We start from the raw sequence: 26220 nt of genomic DNA on the forward strand, positions 1-26220 counted from the left end.
CCAATATCTTCATGGCCAAATGGGAGGAGGATGTCGTCAGAGTCCTGAAACCCCCACAGCTGGTTCTGTGGGCCAGGTACATCGACGACATCCTCCTCCTATGGAGAGGTTCCATGGGATCCCTGAACCACTTCATGTCAATTCTAAATGAGAATGAGGTGGGTATCCACTTGTCCTATGAGGCTAGTCTCTCTGTAATTCATTTCCTAGATCTAGAAATCACAGCTGTCAATGGTCGACTGGAGACGAAAACCTTCTTTAAGGTCACTGACCGCAACGGATACATCCCGATCGACAGCTGCCACCATACAGCATGGCTGAAATCAGTCCCTCGAAGTCAACTGATGAGAATCAGACGCAATTGTTCCCTTCTGCCGGACTATTACAGACAAGCAGAGACTATTGATATCTAGATTCGAAGAAAAGGGATATGATGGAGGACAAATTGACCAGGAGATCCAGAAAGTAGCTCACATTGATCGTTCATCGCTACTAGTGGAGCAACCTAAAAGACCTTTGGATAATAGACATAGATGGGCCTTTCTCACCAACTATTCCATCCAACATAAACAGATAAAGAGTATTATCTAAAGGCATTGGAAAATATTAAAAAACGACCGAACATTGGGCCCATTACTCCCCAATCAGGCTGGAGTGATTTATAGAGGTGCACCATCGATAGGGGGCAGAATTGCACCGGGAGTAGTGGACCCCCCAAAGACGCCATCTTTTTTCCATGATCTCAAAGGCTTCTATCCCTGCAGGAAATGTACGGTATGCAAACTCAATGCTTGCAAATCCCGTAAAATTGAAACTTTCACGTCATCTACAACTGGGAGGGAATATAAGATGAAACGATTTGCGACATGCACTACGAAGTTCATAGTTTACCTCATCACTTGCCCCTGTGGTAAGCAGTATATAGGACGAACTATACGCAATTTCTCTATACGAGTGAACGAACATATCACAGCTATACTAAAAGGACGCACTAATCATAGTGTTCCTAAACACTACTTACACCACCATAACCAAAATCCATCTGGAACGAAGTTCCAGATTATTGACAAATTCGTTCCACATTGGAGGGGGGAACCAAACATAAGGGGGGTCTCCAAACTAGAAACTTTTTGGATACATCTCATGAAGTGCTATGTGCCACACGGATTCAATGTCGAGTGGGATATCAATGCTTTTATAAATCAATCTTAGGCATTGGTATCCCCCCAATGGCTGACCCTAGACGTCTGGGGACGACATGGTGCCTCCTTGGACTACCTAGACCCTCGAACCGTTCTTACTTCCGCTATTTTATTTCTAATAGTGGATACCACCGCAAGTAATTTGCCCAACACCTTCTGGGAAAAGATCATGAGTAGTTTCCACTAGGCCCCTATTGAGCACCTACCTCTACACTATAGAATATATACCTCTTTGAACCATTTTTTGTAGAATTTAATTTTCCTGTGGAAAATATTCTGAATCTATATTTTCCAATCTCTGACTTTATATAACATTACCTTATTTTTTACTGAACTACACACATATTTGATATTGATCATAACTTCTACCTATACAATACAAATATATTTATCACCTACTTCTTCCATTTTCTATGCTCTTCGATTTTTTTTGATCTTTTCATCAACTACGTACTTCATTTGATTTATATTTAGAGGTCACAATTACACGATCTTCATCAATTTTTTTAAATTTTTTAAAATTTTTTATTAATTTTTACATTAATTTTTATTAATTCTCATATTTTTTAAGAATGTTCTCTATGTACATGATTCACTTTAAGACGACTACGTATAGGTCATACCCTATGACCCGTTTTTTATATACCACTTTGCATTGGTCTCTGCATATACGATCTACTATATATCATGTATCTGGCAATTTTTGCATCGTCCTAATTTTTTTGCCTCTTTATTGTCACCATCACATGGAAATGTCACATAGTCGCCTGTCCATATTGCCTGCCTGTACACTGAGAATTCTTAGTGATTATGTGCATAATATGTACCATTTATTATTGTGTATGGGGATAGTTTGGGAGGACTTCCGGGATTAGGACCGCACTATGTGTATTCAAATTAGATACCAATATCATGGATCGCCGCTATGTTTGCGTTCCATGTCTTAGCCTGACAAGTCCTCACTTCCTGCCTCCTATGACACGCAGGCCGAGAGCGGCCTATCGTCACTCCTAGGAATATACACCACGTGACTAACACGTGACCACCAGGACGAATAGGGTTGACGCTCTGCCGATTGGAGATTAGAAGTGAGGCTTGGTCCTCAACCAGCTCCCTGCAAATGCGATTGGCCACAAAAATATCATGTGACTGTTTGTCACCGGTGACGCTGCCGAACCCGGAAGTCATCCTGTGTAACAGCGCTTATCAGCTGTTACACTCCATTTATGGCAGAATATATAAAGCGCAGTTGTGTGGGGGGCTTATTCATACCCCAGCAGAAGCCTTTGGAGGCGAAACGCGTCGGGTCTCTATGACTACACCCCACCACTACCCACTGCGCTGTTTTTATACCGTTTTTTATGCTTTTTTTTTATATCAATTTTACTTTGAGCCGAGTTTTTACTGCCCTTGCTTGTAAAATTTTTTGGAGTGTACTCCTTAATAAAATGCTCTAACGCTTTCTACAAAATAAGGATTTACACTATGTGGAAGCTTACCTATTGGTTCATATGACGGGCTTTTGAGGAAACGGTCATTCGGTGACCGAAATCGAATCCTGGGGGCCCTGGATCCTAATTTGGCACACCATCTGAGGACTTCTGACAAGATTCTACACAAATCTCCCTACAGATCTTCACCCCATACCGCTTGACGGTGCAAGCTCGTTTGACTCACCGCCAACGGCCTGTGAGTCCACCTTATCCGGTAAGGGCATCCTTTTGCTTTCCTTTCTCTGTGTTGAGACCACCTACATGAGTGAAGAATCTGCTTGTACCTAAGGACCCTTCCTAAACAGCCTGTAATCACCTCATAGGAAGACGGTTTACGCCCAGATGGTTGTGGGACTAAATTAGGAGTATCCCATTCACTCATTAATAAACTTTGAATACCCATATATGTTTACCATTTTTAGGGATTTGGACGTCCTTTCTCTTGGTTTTCACCTTAATGAACATTATTTTTGTGGAGCTGCATACTTTATATATTAAGATACCTTGCATCACTATTTTTCTGTATTGCCTTTTTGGAATATGGTTCTGTATGCACGATTGTTTCTTAATTAACCTACAGGTTGTTACTGAGTATCCGACTCCCTTACACATTTAAACATTCATTACTACTTTATACTTTACACTCTTTTGGGTTGTTTTATAAAACAATTACCTTTCACTTCATAAGTTTACACTTTAGTTTTATTATTCCTCTATAGAGATCACTACTACCTGATTAGTAACATGTGTCTCACTACCCATTAGCGCCACACTTTTCATTATCAAACTGCAGTATATGTGCCTAACAACAATGTAACAATCAACAAATAAAATTTGGAGAAAATAGTTATAGAAATTCTACCCCCATACTCTTGTGCGGTAAAACTGGTTACAAATGATTACAAGCAGGTAGAACAAGATTCTTTACTTGACTGAAATATGTAAAAGAGATGTATTGCCTTTTTTTTTTTTTTTTTGCTTTTTTTTTTAAGATTCGTACTTATCTAGATGGATGCATCAGTCCGATGCTGCATCTGTCCCCCGGCGCCTCTAACACTGAGAAACGAGCGATCGAACACCGCTGATGGTAGCAGCTGGCTCAGGCCCTCAGTGGCTCGCTGTGAGGCTGAGCTGGGTGCCGGTCCAGGCAGGTGGGTGGATCCCGAATTCATTGTCGTGATCTTGCCCAAGCCTGGACCAGCTCTGTGATGTCAGCCGGCAGCGGGCTTCAGCCCGCTGTCTGCTGAAAAAGGGTCACAGGAGTGCAGAATGAACTGCACTCCTGTGATCCACAGGAGAAGTACAACCAAACAAGCTTTGCCTGTACTTCTCCTCTTAAACTTTTCACATATTTTAGCCCTATGGATGTGCCTACCCCTGTGTTTGGAAGCAGGTGCCAATACTCAGTGACACTTTGGTGTGTGGTGCTTAGTGGACTATTCCGCTGGGAGTATCTTCAGTCAACCCCACTATAAGGACTTTGTAATAACCATCCTAACTTATGCATTAGATGATTATTATCCCTAGTAACCAATGAGCAAAATCCGGACAAAGACTGTATTAAAAAGTCATTTTTAGGAGCCATAAACCAGGCGGAGACAGAAAATGCAGTTAAAATTACACCTTTAATAAAATAGCAAAAAATAACACAGTTCAGGAACGTAGTCAAAAACTGAAGCCAGGGTTTGAATGCCAGAGCAGGTATTCAGATGAGCTGGGGTCAGGAAGCCAGAAATCTGTGTAGTAAGGAGCAAAAACAGGAACAGATATCAGAAGAGGAGTCAGCCAGGCCAAGTGATACACAGGAACACACTAGATATCATAGACCACGCAAGGGCACAGAGGGAATGAGTAAAGCTGTTTAAATAGCCAAAAGGGGCTGGCTGTAGGCTGGACTAATGAGGCAGGTAATTGTAACCAGGTGAGCCACTGTGGAAACGAGTGACTGGTAATTTACCGACAGCTGAGCAGCCTCTGTCCCCACCAGGCTTGAGGGGAAAATGTCTATGAAAAGCACGGAAGAGGGCAGGAGCATGTACGTCTGAGAATGAGACCCAAGAGTGTTCCTCCTGATAGTAACCCCTCCAGTAAACAAGATATTGTATGCGTCCATGAAACCTATGGGAGTCAATGATAGTTTGTATCTCATACTCCTCATGATTGTCAACCTGAACCTGGCGAGGGTGTGATACAGAGGTGGTATAGTGATTGCACACCAAAGGTTTTAATAAGGAAAAATTGAATATGCTGGAAGGAAGATCTAATGCGTAGGCCACTGAGTTAGCCTTACGGAGTATGCAGAAATGCCCAATATACCGAGGTGCTGGTTTTAGTGAGGGAACACGGAGTCAGAGGTTATGGGAAGACAGCCAGACCCTCTCGTTCTTGGTAGGAGGGTGCAGGTAGGCATCAGTGGTTAGCATGGAGTCTGTACCTCTCTCTGGAGCGTTGCAAGGATTCTTGGACCTGCACCCAAGTGGAATACAAATCCCAAAGATGATCCCTCAATGCAGGAATTCCCTGTGGAACGAATGTGTCAAGCGGCATGGATGGCTGGAACCCATAGTTCGCCATAAACTGGGATAATCAGGAGGCGGCATTGATGTCCCTATTGTGAGCAAACTTCATCCGAGGTAACAGGTCCGACCAGTTGTTATAGTGGTCAGAAATATAGCAACGTAGCAACTGCTCCAAGGCTTGGTTGGCCCATTCTGCAGCCCCATTGAACAGGTGATATGCTGAGGAGAAGGAAAGCTGAATGCCCAACTGTGCACAAAAGGCTCGCCAAAACCTGGAAATCTATGTAACCGAAAGACCTCCAAAGCGAAAATTGATGCCAGTTCTTTGAACGTAAGCAACTTCTTAAGCGGAGTACAATGTGAAATTTTCAAAAAAAGGGTCAACCACTATAAGAATAACTGTAGCCCTGGATGTTGGGCAAATCCACAATAAAATTAATAGACAAGTGGGTCCAAGGTCTCTCCCCACTGGATATGGGTTGTAGGAGGCCCACTGGAGTGTATTGGGATGTTTTATTCTGAGCACACATGGGCCAAGCGGCTCCAAAGACGGTTACATCAGTGCAGAGAGTAGCTCACCAGAATTGTTGAGACTTAGACCATATGAGTTGATTTTTCCCTGGGTGCCCAGCTGCTTTAGGGAAATGGTAGGTCTGGAGCAAAGCAGTGAGGAGATTATTGGGGACAAAGCAGCGGTCATGGGGTTTTTCAGGAGGAGAATGGATCTGAGAGGCCAGAATTCTCTCACCCAAAGGTGAATTGAGAGTAGTGTGAATAGTGGCCAAAATACGGTCCGGAGGTATTACAGAAATAAGAACAAATTACATTTTGGAAGAGGAGTAAAACTGTGGCGACAAAGCACCTGCCCTTATATTCTTCGTACCTGCCAAGAAGGAGACTTACAACTTAGGGGTTCCTTAAGCGGGGCATCACTATGCAGCTTACTAGAAAAAGGAAATAACCACTATAGTATAGTATGTTTGTAACAGAGCATAAATGCACCAATAGAAGCTTCCAATATTCTATTCACATTTAATAAGTAAATTCTTTTTAGGAAAAAAAAAGTTTACTTCCAGAGGAAGCCACGTGGGTGGTGGCATAACGCATGGAGGCTGAGCCAAGCGATGTGAGAGTGATGGTGGAAGCAGCTTCATTTCATGTCTATGTGCATTAGATTTCTTATGCTCAGTTTCACTTAATACAAGTGAATAGAATATTGGAAACTTCTATTGGTGTATGTATACTCTGTTACAAACATACTACACTATAGTGGTTATTACCTCTTTCCGGTGAGCTGCATAGAGATGCCCTGCTTAAGGAACCCCTAAGTTGGATCTAAGAGCAGGACCACAGCCTGGGATGTGAGATCAAGTTGAGGATTTCCTCATTCGTGCATTATTGACCTGCTAAAAACAGGCCCACTAGCAAGGTGAGCGCGCGCTTCACTAGGTGCTGGAACACCATGTGGTCTGTGGTGAAGCACTGAGGGGATTGAGTTAATGAAGAGCTAAAGTAGAAGAGGCACTATTACACACTATATTTGGACTTTTGGGACTCTTGAATATATGGACATTGTATCTTGGTGTATGGGATTATTTTCTGTCTAACAGATTATTTACACAAATGAATGGGAGTTCTTGATGTAGTCTAAATTTCTTTAATTAGGGAGGGGGATTTATCCTATTTTTATTCATCCTTATTAAATTAATTATCCTTTTTTGTGTTATTTTTGGAGTAGCATGACCATACACTATTTACAGTCAGGTCCATAAATATTGGGACATCGACACAATTCTAATCTTTTTGGCTCTATACACCACCACAATGGGTTTAAAATGAAACAAACAAGATGTGCTTTAACTGCAGACTTTCAGCTTTAATTTTAGGGTATTTACATTCAAATCAGGTGAACGGTAGGAATTACAACAGTTTGTATATATGCCTCACACTTTTTAAGGGACCAAAAGTAATGGGACAATTGGCTGCTCAGCTGTTCCATGGCCAGGTGTGTGTTATTCCCTCATTATCCCATTTACAAGGAGCAGATAAAAGGTCCAGAGTTAATTTTAAGTGTGCTATTTGCATTTGGAATCTGTTGCTGTCAACTCTCAATATGAGATCCAAAAAGCTGTCACTATCAGTGAAGCAAGCCATCATTAGGCTGAAAAAACAAAACAAACCCATCAGACAGATAGCAAAAACATTAGCTGTGGCCAAATCAACTGTTTGGAACATCCTCAAAAAGAATGCACCGGTGAGCTCAGCAACACCAAAAGACCTGGAAGAACACGGAAAACAACTGTGGTGGATGACCAAAGAATTCTTTCCCTGGTGCAGAAAACACCCTTCACAACAGTTGGCCAGATCAAGAACATTCTCCAGGAGGTAGGTGTATGGGTGTCAAAGTCACCAATCAAGAGAAGACTTCACCAGAGTGAATACTTCACCACAAGATGTAAACCATTGGTGAGCCTCAAAAACAGGAAGGCCAGATTAGAGTTTGTCAAACAACATGTAAAAAAGCCTTCACAGTTCTGGAACAACATCCTATGGACAGATGAGACCAAGATCAACTTGTACCAGAGTGATGGGAAGAGAAGAGTATGGAGAAGGAAAGGAACTGCTCATGATTCAAAGCATACCACCTCATCAGTGAAGCATGGTGGTGGTAGTGTCATGGCATGGGCATGTATGGCTGCCAATGGAACTGGTTCTCTTGTATTTATTGATGATGTGACTACTGACAAAAGCAGCAGGATGAATTCTGAAGTGTTTTGGGCAATAGTATATGCTCATATTCAGCAAAATGCTTCAGAACTCATTGGACGGCACTTCACAGTGCAGATGGACAATGACCCGAAGCATACTGCGAAAGCAACCAAAGAGTTTTTTAAGGGAAAGAAGTGGAATGTTATGCAATGGCCAAGTCAATCACCTGACCTGAATCCGATTGAGCATGCATTTCACTTGCTGAAGACAAAACTGAAGGGAAAATGTCCCAAGAACAAGCAGGAACTGAAGACAGTTGCAGTAGAGGCCAGGCAGAGCATCACCAGGGATGAAACCCAGCGTCTGGTGATGTCTATGCGTTCCAGACTTCAGGCTGTAATTGACTGCAAAGGATTTGCAACCAAGTATTAAAAAGTGAAAGTTTGATGGATGATTGTTAATCTGTCCCATTACTTTTGGTCCCTTAAAAAGTGGGAGGCACATATACAAACTGTTGTAATTCCTACACCGTAGGAACATGTAAATAGCCTCAAATTGAAGCTGAAAGTCTGCAGTTAAAGCACATCTTGTTCGTTTCATGTCAAATCCATTGTGGTGGTGTATAGAGCCAAAAAGAATAGAAATGTGTCGATGTCCCAATATTTATGGACTTGACTGTATATATATATATATATATATATATATATATACACTACCGTTCAAAAGTTTGGGGTCACATTGAAATGTCCTTATTTTTGAAGGAAAAGCACTGTACTTTTAAATGAAGCTAACTTTAAACTAGTCCTAACTTTAAACAAATATACTCTATACATTGCTAATGTGGTAAATGACTATTCTAACTGCAAATGTCTAGTTTTTGGTGCAATATCTACATAGGTGTATAGAGGCCCATTTCCAGCAACTATCACTCCAGTGTTCTAATGGTACAATGTGTTTGCTCATTGGCTCAGAAGGCTAATTGATGATTAGCAAACCCTTGTGCAATCATGTTCACACATCTAAAAACAGTCTAGCTCCTTCCAGAAGCTACAAAACTGACCTTCCTGTGAGCAGATTGAGTTTCTGGAGCATCACATTTGTGGGGTCAATTAAACGCTCAAAATGGCCAGAAAAAGAGAACTTTCATCTGAAACTCGACAGTCTATTCTTGTTCTTAGAAATGAAGGCTATTCCATGCGAGAAATTGCAAAGAAATTGAAGATTTCCTACAACGGTGTGTACTACTCCCTTCAGAGGACAGCACAAACAGGCTCTAACCAGAGTAGAAAAAGAAGTGGGAGGCCACGTTGCACAACTAAGCAAGAAGATAAGCACATTAGAGTCTCTAGTTTGAGAAACAGACGCCTCACAGGTCCCCAACTGGCATCTTCATTAAATAGTACCCGCAAAACACCAGTGTCAACATCTACAGTGAAGAGGCGGCTGCGGGATTTTGGGCTTCAGGGCAGAGTGGCAAAGAAAAAGCCATATCTGAGACTGGCCAATAAAAGAAAAAGATTAAGATGGGCAAAAGAACACAGACATTGGACAGAGGAAGACTGGAAAAAAGTGTTGTGGACAGATGAATCCAAGTTTGAGGTGTTTGGATCACAAAGAAGAACGTTTGTGAGACGCAGAACAAATGAAAAGATGCTGGAAGAATGCCTGACGCCATCTGTTAAGCATGGTGGAGGTAATGTGATGGTCTGGGGTTGCTTTGGTGCTGGTAAGGTGGGAGCTTTGTACAGGGTAAAAGGGATTCTGAATAAGGAAGGCTATCACTCCATTTTGCAACGCCATGCCATACCCAGTGGACAGCGCTTGATTGGAGCCAATTTCATCCTACAACAGGACAATGACCCTAAACACACCTCTAAATTGTGCAAGAACTATTTACAGCAGAAGCAGGCAGCTGGTATTCTATCGGTAATGGAGTGGCCAGCACAGTCACCAGATCTGAACCCCATTGAGCTGTTGTGGGAGCAGCTTGACCGTATGGTACGCCAGAAGTGCCCATCCAACCAATCCAACTTGTGGGAGCTGCTTCTAGAAGCGTGGGGTGCAATTTCTCCAGCTTACCTCAATAAATTAACAGCTAGAATGCCAAAGGTGTGCAATGCTGTAATTGCTGCAAAAGGAGGATTCTTTGATGAAAGCAAAGTTTGATGTAAAAACAATGTTATTTCAAATACAAATCATTATTTCTAACCTTGTCAATGTCTTGACTCTATTTTCTATTCATTTCACAACGTATGGTGGTGAATAAGTGTGACTTTTCATGGAAAACACAAAATTGTTTGGGTGACCCCAAACTTTTGAACGGTAGTGTATATATAGTATCCTTCAGGATAGCTGGGAACGCAAAAAAGCCATCTAAGGTCTGTCCCGTACAGGACCTCAGGTGCGGGCGTTTCCTGGATGGGTAGACAATACTTCAATAAGTGACCTGCCTGGCCACAGTAAAGGCACAATCTCTCCCTCCTCCCAAAGGCCCTTTCTTTGGCAGAGAGATGTGTGAAGCCAAGCTGCATGGGCTCTACCTCAGTGGAGGACTTGGACCCAGGAGGCATGGGAGATGAGGGAGGCATGGGGGGGAATGCAAAGCTTGGAGCCAAATGTAGAGGAGGCTTCCGCAAGTGCTCCTTAAACGAAGGTTTCTTTTGAAGTCTGGAATCAATGAGAAGGGCAAACGAGATCAACTCCTCAAGATTCCTAGGTATATCTTGAGTTGCAATCTCATCTTTAATGTTATCAGAGAGGAAAAATGGGAAAAAGCAGCCACAAGAGCCTCACTGTTCCAAGCAACCTCTGCTGCCAGAGTGCAGAATTCAATAGCGTAGTCGGCAGCAGTTCTCATACTCTTTTTAAAGGACATGAGGCTTTTGGCAGCAGAGGTGGAGCAAGCGGGAATATCAAATATCCTTTTAAAGAAGGCCACCAACTTAGGTTCATTCTGAATAGTGAGTTTTTGTGTCTCCCATAGAGGGTTTGCCCAAAACAAGGCTTTGTCAGAAAGCAAAGAATTAATAAAGCCTACTTTGCTTCTGTCCATAGGGAATGCCTGGGGCAGTATCTCAAAATATATTCCAACCTGGTTGAGAAACCTTCAGTAGTGAGCTAGATTGCTCCCAAAATGGTGGGGAAGTGGAGCAGAACCAGTTATAACTCTTACATTGGTAGTATTAGAGGAGGCTGTCTGAACAGAGGAAGGAGCAGCAGCAGCAGGGATGGCTTGCAACACTGGCTGTACCAGATCAGCTGAAGTAGGAGGATCCAGATGAGCAGTTCAAATCACGAGTGGTTGTAAGGCTATGGCAAACCGATCCATGCGGTGGTCCTGCTCGTCCAATCTGGAGAAAATCTGCATCTTCTGAATTCATGGCCCTTGCATAATGTCAGGAACCATAAACAGGGCGGTGACAGAAAATGCAGTTAAAATCACAAAAAAATAACAGAGTTAAGGAACATAGTCAAAAACTGAAGCCAGGGTTTGGATGCCAGAGCGGGTAAACAGACAAGCCAGAAGTCAGCATAGTAGGGAGCAAAAACAGGAACAGATATTGGTAGAGAAGTCAGCTAGGCCAGGTCATACACAGGAACACACTGGATATACAGTAATAGACCACGCAAGGGCACAGAGGGAATGAGCAAAGCTGTTTTAATAGCCAAAAGGGGCTGGCTATAGGCTGGACTAATGAGGCAGGTAATGATAACCAGGTAATGGTCACAGTGGAAACGAGTGACTGGTAATTAACCGACAGCTGAGCAGCCTCTGTGCACTGAAGGAAAAGAGCTGCTCATAAACAGTAGGAGCCTAGCCCTGACAGCTTCAACCTAGCAGATAAATTCAGTTTCTGTTTGGCTAAAAGTCACTTGTTGAATTCATATCATATTAACCACTTGCCAACCAGGCCAATTCTGACATTTCTCTCCTACATGTAAAAATCATATTTTTTTTGCTAGAAAATTACATAGAACCCCCAAACATTATATATATTTTTTTCCGCCGAGACCCTAGAGAATACAATGGCGGTCACTGCAACATTTTATCTTGCACAGTATTTGCGCAGCAATTTTTCATGCTTTGAAAAAAAAAAAACAGTAAAGTTAGCCCAATTTTTTGTATAATATGAAAGATGAAGTTACGCCGAGTAAAGAGATACCTAACAAAATTGCACACGCTCATGGAATGGCGCCAAACTTCGGTACTTAAAAATCCCCATATGCGAGGCTTTAAATTTTTTTACTGGTTACATATTTTGAATTACAGAGGAGGTCTAGGGCAAGAATTATTTCTCTAGCTCCAACGTTCGCGGCGAGACTTCACATGAGTGGTTTGAACACCGTTTTCATATGTGGGCAGGACTTATGTATGCCTTCGCTTCTGCATGCGAGCACAGGGGGACAGGGGCACTTTAAAACATTTTTTTTTTTTTTATTGTTAATTTTACTTTACATTTTTTAGTTTGATCACTTTTATTCCTATTACAAGGAATGCAAACATCCCTTGTAATAGGAATATGGCATGAAAGGTCCTCTTTACAGTGAGATATGGGGTCAATAAAACCCCACATCTCACCTCTAGGCTGGGAAGCCCGAAATAAAAAAAAAAAATGATCTCAGCTTCCCAGCCGAGGCGGTGCCGTTTGTTTGAATGCAGAGGCTGGGCGTGATGTCATTACATCGCGCCCAGCCTTCGACGATCATAGAGACTCTGGCGGCATCTGGTCCACCGGAAATCTCTATGGTAAACATTCGGGGCCGGCAGATCCTGTCTCCGAATCACCGATCGCAGCGGTGAGTCGGTAGAAGCACCGGAGGGCGGCGGGAGTGGGGGAGTCCCCTCTTGCCGCCCGTAAGAATGATCAAGCAGCTGACCAGCCGCTATGATCATTCTTATGGTGTAGGGAATCGCCGGCTAAAAAAGATGATATCTGAATGATGCCTGTAGCTGCAGGCATCATTCAGATATCCCAGCACAAAGCCCAGGACGTCATATGACGGCCTGCCGTTGGCAAGTGGTTAATGCAAAGTCATTATTACACTAAATAATACTATCTACAATTCTGGAGACATTGGTTTTCTTTTGGCAAAATGCAGGAATAACAGTGCCTTGAAAAAGTATTCATACCCTTTGAAATTTTCCACATTTTGTCATGTTACAACCAAAAACGTAAATGTATTTTATTGGGATTTTATGCGATAGACCAACACAAAGTGGCACATAATTGTGAAGTGGAAGGAAAATGATAAATGATTTCCAACATTTTTTTACAAATAAATATGTGAAAAGTGTGGTGTGCATTTGTATTCAGCCACCTTTACGCTAAAACCTCTAACTAAAATCTAGAGAAACCAATTGCCTTCAGAAGTTACCTAATTAGTAAATAGAGTCCACCTGTGTGTAATTTAATCTCAGTATAAATACAAATGTGAAGCCCTCAGAGGTTTGTTAGATAACCTTAGAGAACAAACAGCATCATGAAGCCAAGGAACACACCAGACAGGTCAGGGATACAGTTGTGGAGAAGTTTAAAGCAGGGTTAGGTTATAAAAAAAATATCCCACGATCTCATGGAGCACTGTTCAATCCATCATGCAAAAATGAAAAGAGTATGGCACAACTGCAAACCTACCAAGACGTAGCTGTCCACCTAAACTGACAGGCCAGGTAAGGAGAGTATTAATCAGAGAAGCAGCCAAGAGGTCCATGGTAACTCTGGAGGACCTGCAGGGATCCACAGCTCAGGTGGAAGAATCTGTCCACAGGACAACTATTAGTCGTGCACTCCACAAATCTGGTCTTTATGGAAGAGTGGCAAGAAAAAAGCCATAAGAAGTCCCTTTTTCCGTTTGAGAGAAGTCATGTAGGGGACACAGCTAACATGTGGAAGAGGGTACTCTGGTCAGATGAGACCAAAATTGAACTTTTTGGCCTATAAGCAAAACACTATGTGTGGTGGAAAACTAACACTGCACATCACCCTGAACACGCTATCCCCACTGTGAAACATGGTGGTGGCAGTATCATGGTGTGGGGATGCTCTTCTTTGCCAGGGACAGGGAAGCTGGTCAGAGTTGATGGGAAGATGGATGGAGCCAAATACAGGGCAATCTTAGAAGAAAACCTGTTAGAGTCTGCAAAAGACTTGAGACTGGGGTGGAAGTTCACCTTCCAGCAGGACAAGGACCCTAAACATACAGCCAGAGCTACAATGGAATGGTTTGGAACAAAGCATATTAATGCGTTAAAATGGCCCAGTCAAAGTCCAGACCTAAATCTATTTGAGAATCTGTGGCAAGACTTGAAAATTGCTGTTCACAGATGCCCGCCATCTAATCTGACAGAGCTTGAGCTATTTTGCAAAGAAGAATGGGTAAATATTTAACTCTCTAGATGTGCAAAGCTGGTAGAAACATACCCAAAAAGACTTGCAGCTGTATTTGTAGCAAAAGGTGGTTCTACAAAGTATTGACTCAGGGGGGCTGAATACAAATGCACGCCACACTTTTCAGATATTTACTTGTAAGGAAACCATTTATCATTTTCCGTCCGCTTCACAATTATGTGCCACTTTGTGTTGTTCTATCACATAAAATCCCAATAAAATACATTTACGTTTTTGGTTGTAACACGACAAAATGTGGAAAATGTCAAGGAGTATGAATACTTTTTTAAGGCACTGTACCTTTATTTTGTCCTGATCCTTTTTTTGTCAACATAGAGGGATACAATACTTTTTAATTCAACAACTGCCACCGTTGCGCTATTGCAGTGATCTCTGAAATGCACACACAATTGTTCATTTGTTCGCTTACGTCAGTGGCCTCCAAACTGTGGCCCTTTGCTTGCCTTTATCTGGTCCTTGGCGCAGTATTCCTCCCACTGACATCAACAATGGACATAATTCCTCCCACTGATGTAAACCATGGGACACTATGCTTCCTACTGACACCAATGATGTGGCAATATTTCTCCCACTGACATCAACAATGGGGCATAATTCCTTCCACTGACACCAGCAATAGGGTACTTTTACCAAAAATGGGGCACTATTCCTCCCACTGACCCTAATGATGGGGCACTATTTTTTTCACTGACATAAACAATAGGGCACTATTGTTCTCACTGACATCAATGATGGGGCACTATTCCTTCTACTGACACCAACAACGGGACAGTATTCCTTCCACTGACACCAACAATGGGGCATTATTCATCCCAATAGTATCAATAATGGGGCCCATTCCTCCTTCTACTGACCACAGGCTCTATGTAAATTTTTTACTCCCACTGACCACTAATCTTGGGACATTAACACTGGGGCGTTTTCTACTCCCAATGGCCACAGTCCAGCCCCCCTAAAGTCTGAAGGACAGTAAGCTGGCCCTTTGTTCAAAACATTTGGAGACTCCTGACTTAGATTCTAAAATAAAATAGAATTTGTTGTATCCGTAGATACCTTTGTACAATTTCTATTGTCAATGTCCAAGAAAAAAGAGAGTTCTATTTTTTTTTTATACTCTTCAACACATACATTCATATACACTGCTGTTTAATCCCATATCATTTTCATCTACTAATAGGATAATTAGAGGTTTAAGCAAACATAACTGTTTTTTGTTTAGCGAGTTGTATGCTGCAGTGGCAAGGCCTATTTTCAGTGAAAGCTCCTCTTTCCAGAATCACAATAACAGAGACTATGAAGTTGTGCATACATATTGTCACAGAAGAGGCTGCCAGACAGATCAAAACTAAAACACCATTTTACTGTTTATATTAATAGCTTTAAACATCTGATATAGTCATTTATAAAAAAGTATTTTGCTGTCCAAAATCAAAGCATATGTTTTGACAGTAGACTGCCAAACTAAACTTTCTTGTTCTTATAAAGTCAGAGCACTGTACTTCAACACTTTCATGTAACCAAATAAGGTGGGTACACAAAAAAAGACTTAAGCCGCGTACACACGAGCGGAATGTCCGACAGAAAAAGTCAGACGGAAGATTTTCATCGTCTATTCCGATTGTGTGTATGCCTCATCGGATTTTTTTTTTTGAAAATTCTAACGGACCTAGAAATGGAACATGTTCTAAATATTTCCGACTGAACCAATACCTATCGGGGAAACCACTCGTCTGTATGCTGTTCTGACAGAACAAAAACAATGCATGCTCTGAAGCAAGTACAAGACGGAAGCTATTGGCTATTGGCTATTGAACTTCCTTTTTCTAGTCCCGCCGTACGTGTTGTACGTCACTTCGTTCTGGATAGTCGGACTTTGGTGTGACCGTGTGTATGCAAGAAAGCTTGAGTGGAATTCCGTCGGTGTTCCGTTGGAGAAACCTTCGGAGTTTATTCCGACGGCAAAACCGGTCGTGTGTACGCGGCATAACAATGGTAAATGACTTGTGAATAAATAACACTGAGACAAGTAAAGTGAAAGCAGACAAGTGAATATTTGACGGTGAACAAGGTCGGACGGGTAGGACAAGATGTCACAAGGTCACATTACCTTTGGGTGGAGTTCTGCGGTTGGAGAGACCCTGCAATGTGAATCTCTTTCTAGCAAGCGCTGAGCGCTCTAGGTTATGACTGGCAGGTTTATCAGCTAGGAAAAAGGGAAAGGGAAAGCAGTAAAGCTGGAAGGGAGTGAGGTTAGTTGGGTTAACCGGCAAGCAAAACAGAAGGGAAGGTGGGATGGTGATGCACTTTAAAATTAAATACAAATTACCTGATATCATTATTGTAGCTTTTCCTATGCCCATATATCCATTCATAAAGTCATATAAATGCTTAAAAAGATCAATTCTCCAAATTCTGTACATTCTGGTCTGTGTGTCTGCTGGAGAGTAAAACCTAGCTCCCAGGTCTGCACACCTCTGGTGCCCTTTATAAGGGGATTCTATTTCCCTGCTGGAGTTAAGGCAATACACCAGCTTCTTGTATCTCTTAGTTCTCATTTCTCACATGTCTTGACCATTACAAATGCTTCTTGTTTGATTTTTTGTATTTTTCTTATTGTATGTTATATTTTAGAGAATGAAACAGGGGAGTACTCAGAACTCTAAAGCATTTGGAAATATGGCCAATAACTATGGCAGGAAAATCTAGCCACTACAGTCCCCAAGAGAGCTATATCTAGAACTGATAAACACTTGTTTCAAATGTGGATGGTGAAATGTAACACACAGTTTCTTTTTTCAATATAACTATTGGCGACAGTTAAATTACCCAACATATACTAACTATGTTAAGGAGAAATTAGAATTAATTAGTAACTTGTATTTTATATTTACAGTTTATTAACACCGATGTACATGTATTCATTACTTTGTCCCTTTCTACTATAATTACCAGCCATAGCTTTTAACAGGCAGTGCTATTTATTTTGATTGTCCTGAGATATTGCAAGTATGGTCTGTTTAATTATAAGGGAGCTCCGAGCACACAATGATACTTTGATACTTTATAACCCATGGCAATAAAAACAAACAACTCTACATTATGAAAAGCAGATGAAACCTAAAAGAAGAATGCATACCACTACGTAAAATCTGCTGAAGGGAGTACAGGAAGTCAGTAAGTTTATATTTGAGAAGAAACTCCACTCAAACTCTGAGCTGAAATTGTGGCCCAAAAGATCAAGAAATAGTAATATTTGAAAGTTTAAATTTCAACATCAGAAAACAAGATATCATCACGGGTATAGGTATGATGATATTATCTAAATACTTCTCTTCTACACATTCTCAAAACACTTTAAATTGAGAATAATTAATGCTACACGCACACTTGGCATCTAGCCCCTGTGCATCAAAGTCCATTATTTTAGTGCGCCTGGTTTAGAGCTCTTATGTGTTCAGTTATGTATGCCTAGGAAACAGAATACTTCAGTAATTAGAAGCCTTGTTATAAAAAGCTTAATAATTTCACTCTACTACAAAATGACTTAATATACAGTATACAAAAATATACTTTACAGTTTACTGGAAGGTCTATATGCTGGCTACCTGAACTGAGTGGTAAATTTCTGCATTGATTGAATATTTGAGCTGTCACACTGTCTTTCCTGGGTTAATTATAAATAATTTTAGCAGCTGTCGTGTTCATTTTTTATGTATATGATGCAAGTTCAAGCTAGGGGACTTCAGCTGCCATGACCCAGTCTAAATGTCTAATGTGTTGCTCTTGATATCAATAAACACAACGTGTTGTGTCACATATAGGAATTTGCAGCTTGTTTCATAATTCAATTTTTATTTTGTCATTTCTACTTGTTTTTTGATTATTTTTACTGATGCGCTGTTAATCCCTTTCTCTTTTTCTGCTCTTGATAGCTCATCTCTCAATCCACTTATATTCATCTGCTGGGTATGGGAGTGCATGTGATTGCATAGGATGCAGTACTCAGAACTTAGTGGTCAATTTTCAGGCTCCAACACTGTGACATGAGGAGGACATCGTCTGCCCTGTTTAGGCTCAGACACCATCCAACACTAAGCTTATTCAATGTTTAGATTCCCAGGTCTGACAGTTGAACCGAGTGGTCGGTTGGTATAAAGGAAGAATACTGTAATGCCCCGTACACACGGTCGGATTTTCCGACGGAAAATGTGTGATAGGACCTTGTTGTCGGAAATTCCGACCGTGTGTAGGCTCCATCACACATTTTCCATCGGATTTTCTGACACACAAAGTTTGAGAGCAGGCTATAAAATTTTCCGACAACAAAATCCGTTGTCGGAATTTCCAATCGTGTGTACACAAATCCGACGCACAAAGTGCCATGCATGCTCAGAATAAATAAAGAGATGAAAGCTATTGGCTACTGCCCCGTTTAGAGTCCCGACATACGTGTTTTACGTCACCGCGTTCAGAACGATTGGATTTTCCGACAACTTTGTGTGACCGTGTGTATGCAAGACAAGTTTGAGCCAACATCCGTCGGAAATAATCCTAGGATTTTGTTGTCGGAATGTCCGACCGTGTGTACGGGGCATAAGTTGATCGAGGGGGTGATCTTTCATTCAGAGAAAAGTGACAAGGTCCCAGTTTACGTAATACTACAGATATGTCTCAGTCTGGGTACTCACATAGACTCACATTAGAGTAGGACCACACCTGACCATAGGGTTTCATAAATACAGTACATTTACAAATGTATGTATAAAAAACATTGTTTTTTTATCTAAACGATAGAATGATTTCTAGTATGGTCCACAGAGCCAAGTGGATGCACAATAGAGCCAATTGATAAATAAAGCAATGCACCAATACATCCAGACAACAGCCAAGGCCCATACTTTACACAAGACCTTCAAAGAGATGCATGAGTACATGTACGTATTCTAATACATTTGCTCTCAAATCTATCCACTATCTGTCATTTAGCATTTTAACCTTTAACTGTATGAGACCCATTTGTACTCAGCTACTGTACCTGTATTTTCCATGCTAATAGACCAGGCCATAACTGATGTTGAATAAATAAAGAATTTTTAAAGGTCTGTGTGCCGGTTGGCTAGATTGAGTGCTGGGGAATTGACTGTATTTCTATTTGCATATAAAATTTAACAAAACATGAAACCAGACTGCTAATGTTATTTGCATGGCAGTTACTTCCTTAACACAGGAATCTTCCGTTTCCTAATGAAAATGAATGATACACTATACCTGCAAACTCCATTGCCCAAAACACTTGACATCAACATTAGCCATTAGATTGCTTCTGTTTAGGTCTTGCATAAAAAATAATGCAAAAAATAATATATATATATATTGACACATTATAAAAATAAATTTCATCAGTGATGTTATTTTATTACTATGAAAGTGCTTTAATAATTGTCACTAAGTTCATTACTCGTACCTTTTGTATGTCTTCCGGCTGGACTTGTTGTTCTGTACTTGTTGTTTTGTAAATTTTGACTGGAGGATTCTGCTTTATTTTGATTGTTCAGGGATGCTTTGTTTGACCTTTTGTTAAACGAAATGTAAAAAAAAAAAATTGGAACCAACTGTGTCTAATATCATTGTACGTCACAAATTGTCACTAGAACAAGCTAAACCTGTTTCTTTGAAACAGATTGCTAAAACTGTTTCAGACAATCATGGGTGTATGTGGTATTTCCACAAGTCATTTCTCATTCTCTGCTGCAAAATGTAATAGAGCTCTAGACTAATTTTGTGGCATAAAATAACCCAGATGTGAAGACACAACTGCACTTTCTCAATTTGTATACACAGGTCTGCAATTTATATCTTACCTAGTAATCGTAGAATTCATCGGAGCATGGTACACGCTCTCTGTTATCCTCTGATGTAACTGACTAGCTTCTATAAAATAGAAAAAAAAACCTCACTGTTATGTGGCATAGTATATAGTGAACGTTTAGGAATATGCACACCTATGCTTTTTCTCAGATGTCTTTTCCATTTAAATAAATGCAGAAAATGCATCAAAATGCATGTCAATGTGCATTTTAACATCTGTTGCATTGCACTTTGCATTGAACATCAATATTTGTCATACCCTGCATCAACATGTGCTAATTTGCATTGTGATGCATTGCCGTAAATCATTATACATTCACACGTGTCACTGATATGCATCTTAAAGCGGGGTTCCACTCAAATTTTTAACTTAATCTTACCCCCTTCAGTTAATTGCATAGATGTTCAAATGCCGCACAAATTTTTTTTTATCGCTGTAATTACCTTTATATTGTACTTTAGTGTGGCACTTCCTGTCTCTCCTCCCATGGTAGTAGGCGTGTTTATTGCCTTTCCCCGGCGCCGCACTGTCTCCTGGGAGCTTAGTGTCAGGCTTCCCAAGATTCAGTGCGGAAACAATGATCATGCATGTGAACAAGCTGTGAATGAACAGCATTCACCACATCCAGGAAATCAATGCTTGTGGGCTTCACATGCCCACAAGCAAGATGGAAACAGCCAGCATCACATTTTTTAAGTTATTCTTCAGTACGAAAACAGACAGAGGCGGAAATATTACACCCAAACTGTAAGTATTATTTTGGGGTTAGCAAAGTGTCAAATGACCTAAAAAAAAAAAAAAAGAAGATTGGTCGTTGGACTCCCGCTTTAACATTTGCATTGACAAACATTTTGGAGCTGCTCTATTGATTTTACTAGAAAGCATATCAAGCACAATAATATGGGTGGATCCACAATATACAGTATTTATTGTGCAACCAAAAAACAGGTTATGCATTATCCATCATCAATAAGGTATGGATGATTTTCAAAAGTTTTCTAAGAAAAGTAAATTACCTCTGCATGCCTCAAGTTGCCCTGTTAGTACCTTTCTAATTTCAGAAACCCACAGATTTTTCTGCTCAACAGATGATGCCTACAAATATACAAAACAGATAAATATTAAGCTCATGTCCTATAGAGAAAATAACTGTGCATAAGATTTTTTTTATGATAAATGACATTCAGATCTTTCAGTGTAAGTTTTGTAAAGCTGGGAGTCCATTTGTCATCTTCCATACTTTCTAGCAGTCTTTGTTGGTATTACTTACCATGTATACAATATCTCACAAAAGTGAGTACACCCCTCACATTTTTGTACATATTTTATTATATATTTTCATGTGACAACACTGAAGAAACTACACTTTGCTACAATGTAAAGTAGTGAGTGTACAGTTTGTATAACAGTGTACATTTGCTGTCCCTTCAAAATAATTCAACACAAAGCCAATAATGGCAACAAAAGTGAGTACATCCCTAAGTAAAAATGTCCGAATTGGGCCCAATTAGCTATTTGTTCCTCCCCGGTGTCATATGACTCGTTAGTGTTACAAGGTCTCAGGTATGAATGGGGAGCAGATATGTTAAATTTGTTATCGCTCTCACTTTCTTATACTGGTCACTGGAAATTCAACATGGCACCTCATGGCAAAGAACTCTCTGAGGATCTGAAAAAAAGAATTGTTGCTCTACATAAAGATGGCCTAGGCTATAAGAAGATTGCCAAGATCCTGAAACTGAGCTGCAGCACAGTGGCCAAAACCATACAGCAGTTTAACAGGACAGGTTCCCCATGTTCGACCAAAGTTGAGTGCACATGCTCAGTGTCATATCCAGAGGTTGTCTTTGGGAAATAGATGCATGAGTACTGCCAGCATTGCTGCAAAAGTTAAAGGGGTGGGGGTTCGCCTGTCAGTGCTCAGACCATACGCCGCACACTGTATCAAATTGGTCTGCATGGCTGTTGTCCCAGAAGGAAGCCTATCACGTACCTGGTAGTAGAGCCTGATTGGACACACCTCTGACTCGGGGCCTCTGATAATGTGAACAGAAGAAACCGGAGTGCAGAGTCGCACGAGTGCCAAGGAATCTTGCAGGCAGCAGAGCAAATGTCCTGGATGGCTGGTGAAGATACCGGAAGGTCTTGGCAGGTAGGCAGCTGGTGCAGGTGACAGCAACAGATAGCAAGGTCGGGCAGGCTGGGTCATACACGGCAAGACAGTCAGATGCAGGGTGCAGGCAGGAACGTAGTCAGGAGACAAGCCAGGTCTGGAACCAGATGAGTGCAAGCAGGAGCAAAGGGAGCAGGCAAAAGAAGGGTCACAGGACAAGCCAAGGTCAATGCAAGTGGAGTTCAAGGGATGGTCAAGACAAGCCGGGTAGATACAGAGATCAGGATACAGGTTTCATGGGTAACAGGATACACAGGAGCTGAAGACGAAGCAGCACTGGAGCCAGGCACTGGCTGAGTTTAAATAGACTAATTTGGCGCTAGCGTCAATCACGAGTGCGCGCAAGCATTGGCACGCACGGGGAAGCGCGACGGCTTCTGTCTGCGCGCCAGTTTGCGCATGCGCACTTCTATGCACCAATGCCCGATTCCTACGAGCAAAGGGAATTAGTGTTCTTCTGCGCTTTAGAGTTCTTCTAGAGGTTCGAACTTGTCCGCTGGCATGTGCACCCTGACATTGCCCCCCTCCAACGGGCAGCCTCCGGATGCAGAATTGGGCTTGTCTTTCAGGATGATTCTGACAAAAAGATTGGATAGGTCTCTCGGCATGAATATTGCCCTCAGGTTCCCAAGCGTTTTCCTTAGGTCCGTACCCCCTCCATTTGACCAAGTACTGGATTTGATTCCGTTTCTTCCTGCAGTCCGTGATCGCCTCTACTTCATATTCTTCTTCACCATTTACCATTACAGGCTCAGGGGGACCACTATTCCATTCAGGAAATGGGTCCGGACACGCAGGCTTCAGAAGAGCAATATGAAAAACTGGGTGGATCTTAAAAGAGTCTGGTAGTGCCAATTTCGAAGGCCACGTTATTAATCCTCCTCTTCACTGCGAATGGACCCACAAATTTAGGACCCAATTTTTTAGATGGGCAAGCTAACTTTAGATTAGTTGTAGCTAACCAAACCTGATCACCAGGTTCTAGGATCAGATCTCCCCATTTCTTCTTGTCAAAAGACTTTTTATAGTCTTCCTGGGCTTTGGCCATGGTTTTTTGCAACAGCTGGTTGTTAGAACTGAAGAAATTAATTGTATTTTGAACTGCTGGGATGGGACATTCAGGGGCTGTGGTAGTCAGGATTCAAGGGTGAAACCCATAGTTGTCAAAAAAGGGGGATTGGTTGATGGCAGAATGTTCTGAGTTGTTGTATGCGAACTCTGCTAATGGTAATAGTGTCACCCAATCATCCTACGAAAAGGAAGAAAAACAGCGTAAAAACTGTTCCAGCGTTTGTTTGGTCCTTTCAGTTTGACCATTGGTCTGTGGGTGGTACGCTGAGGAAAAAGACAATTCAATCTTCAGGGCTTCACACAAGGCTCTCCAAAATCTAGACGTGAACTGAACTCCGTGGTCAGACACTATATTAACAGGAAGTCCATGCAGCCTCACAATTTCTTTAATAAAAATCTGTGCTGTCTCTGAAGCTGATGGTGTACCCTTCATGGGTAAGAAGTGTGCCATTTTCGATAAACGGTCCACGACCACAAAGACGGTAGAGTGACCTTCGGAAGGGGGAAGTTCCACGACAAAGTCCATTGAAATCATTTTCCAAGGTCTATCTGGAATTGGCAAGGGTTTCAGCAGACCCCAGGACTTAGTCCTGCTAGTCTTATTCTTAACACAGGTAGGACAAGACTCTATGTACTTTTTATAGTCCTCTATTAGGCTGGGCCCCAAAAGGTATGTTGTAAGAGTTCAGACGTCTTGCGGATTCCAAAATGTCCTGCAAGGGCATGGTCGTGGCAAAGACTCAAGGCAGCAACTCGCACATTTTCAGGTACAAAGATTCTGTCATTGTGCCATAACAGTCCATCCCTTGCTTGTAATACCACCCCAGAAGAAGATGAGATACCAATGGAGACTTGTTTAATCTGGGACAGGAAATCTCCCTGCAGCAAGAGAAAATTCCCAGGGGAAAGAATGGTGTCTGGAGGGGCAGGTTCTTCTGACACACTGAACATACAGGACAGAGCATCCGGCTTTGTGTTTTTTGACCCTGGCTTGTAGGTGATGTGGATGACAAATCTAGTGAAGAATAGTGCCCACCTGGCCTGTCGAAGTTTCAGACGTCTTGCGGCTCGTAAATATTCCAGGTTTCGGTGGTCAGTATATATCAAGATTGGGTGAGCTGCCCCTTCCAGCAAGTATCTCTACTCTTCAAGGGCAGCTTTAATCGCCAAGAGTTCTCGGTCTCCTACATCATAATTTTTCTCTGCCGAGGATAATTTTCGAGAAAGAATGCCACAGGGTGTAATAAGGCTTTGGCCCCTTGACGATGAGACAGAATTGCCCCCACTGCTGTATCTCAGACGTCTACCTCTAAGACAAATGGTAGAGCAGGATCTGGATGCCGGAGTATGGGTACAGATGTAAAAAGTCCTTCAGAGTTTCAAATGCAGACTGTGCTTCTGAAGACCACTGGAAATGCTTGCAATGTCTTGTCAACTGAGTAATGGGGGAAATTATTGCAGAGAATCCCTTAATAAATTTCCTATTGAAATTTGCGAATCCTATATAGCGTTGTATCCCCTTCTTGTCCGTGGGAGCTGGCCAATCCAAGATGGCAGAGACCTTCTGGGGATCCATCTTGATGTCGTCTGTGGCTGGGATATGGCCCAGAAACTGGATACTTTGGCGCTCGAACTCGCATTTTTATTCGAGTTTCGCATATAGGCCGTGCTGTCTGAGTCAGGACAGGACTTTTCTGACATGTTCCCGATGAGCCTCTAAGGAAGAAGAAAATATTAAAATGTCATCCAGATACACGATAACAAATAGGTCTAAATAGTCCCGGAAGACATCATTAATAAAGTGCTGAAATGTTGCTGGGGCATTGCAAAGTCCAAAAGGCATTACTAAGCACTCAAAATGTCCAAATCGGGTGCGAAAAGCCGTTTTCCACTCGTCACCTTCACGAATACGCACCAAGTTGTATGCCCCACGTAAGTCCAATTTCGTGAAGATGACGGCAAAATGGAGTCTCTGAAACAGCTCTGGCACCAAAGGCAGGGGGTAACGATTTTTAATCGTTATTTCCTTGAGGTCCCGGTAGTCCACACATGGGCGAAGGGAATGATCCTTTTTCTGGACAAAGAAAATCCCAGCTCCGGCTGGGGATGTGGAGGGACGGATAAAACTCTTTCTCAGGCTGTCATCAAGGTACTTTTTCAAAGTGGTAAGTTCAGGTTCTGTCAAAGGGAAGATTCGCCCGAATGGTATTTCAGCCTCAGGGAGGAGCACTATGGGGCAATCGTATGGCCTATGTGGAGGGAGAATCTCTGCTCCTTTCTTACTAAACACGTCAGCAAAGTCTCGTTAAGGTGCAGGAATGGAAGAACAAATTTCAGCATCAGAGTCCATACACAGTAGAGGAGACGGATGAGTGGATGGCTTGGAGAAGCAATGTTGCTGACAGTAGAAAGAGAGGAACTCAATCTTTCCCGAATCCCATTGAATGCAAGGATTGTGTGCCTGGAGCCATGGCATACCCAAAATGATAGGGAACAAGGGTGAAGCTATGGCATCCAGACGTAGCAGTTCTCTGTGAATACTGGAAATGGTGGCAGGTAACGGAACAGTCTCTTGGGTAACGGGATCAGATTTAATACGTGACCCATCAGCCAGATGAATTGAAAGTCCATGCAATTTAGGTTGCAGAGGAAACTTATGTTGTAGAGCAAAAGTCAAGTCAATAAAGCAGCTGCAAGTCCCCGAATCCACAATAGCGGGTACTTGGATGACTCTCTCCGGAAGTTGCAGTGAAATCTGGATAGCCAGGTGAGAA

General features: G+C 41.9%; 1 protein-coding gene across 3 annotated transcripts in view; it reads right to left on the reverse strand.

The window, feature by feature from the left end:
* The window catches only part of MCF2L2 (MCF.2 cell line derived transforming sequence-like 2), a 527578-nt gene that overhangs the window by 75112 nt on the left and 426246 nt on the right, over nt 1–26220 (reverse strand). For 2 of the 3 annotated variants that reach the window (XM_073626295.1, XM_073626294.1), the window contains exons 24-27: nt 21219–21297; nt 20195–20264; nt 19798–19904; nt 16441–16536 (exon numbers count right to left, since the gene is read on the reverse strand). In XM_073626295.1, the coding sequence (XP_073482396.1) occupies nt 16441–16536; nt 19798–19904; nt 20195–20264; nt 21219–21297 (352 nt within the window). The remainder of the gene's footprint in view (nt 1–16440; nt 16537–19797; nt 19905–20194; nt 20265–21218; nt 21298–26220) is intronic. The other variant, XM_073626296.1, reaches the window with a different exon arrangement.

The sequence above is a fragment of the Aquarana catesbeiana genome, linkage group LG04, assembly GCF_042186555.1.
Source record: "Aquarana catesbeiana isolate 2022-GZ linkage group LG04, ASM4218655v1, whole genome shotgun sequence".
Classification (NCBI taxonomy): domain Eukaryota; kingdom Metazoa; phylum Chordata; class Amphibia; order Anura; family Ranidae; genus Aquarana; species Aquarana catesbeiana.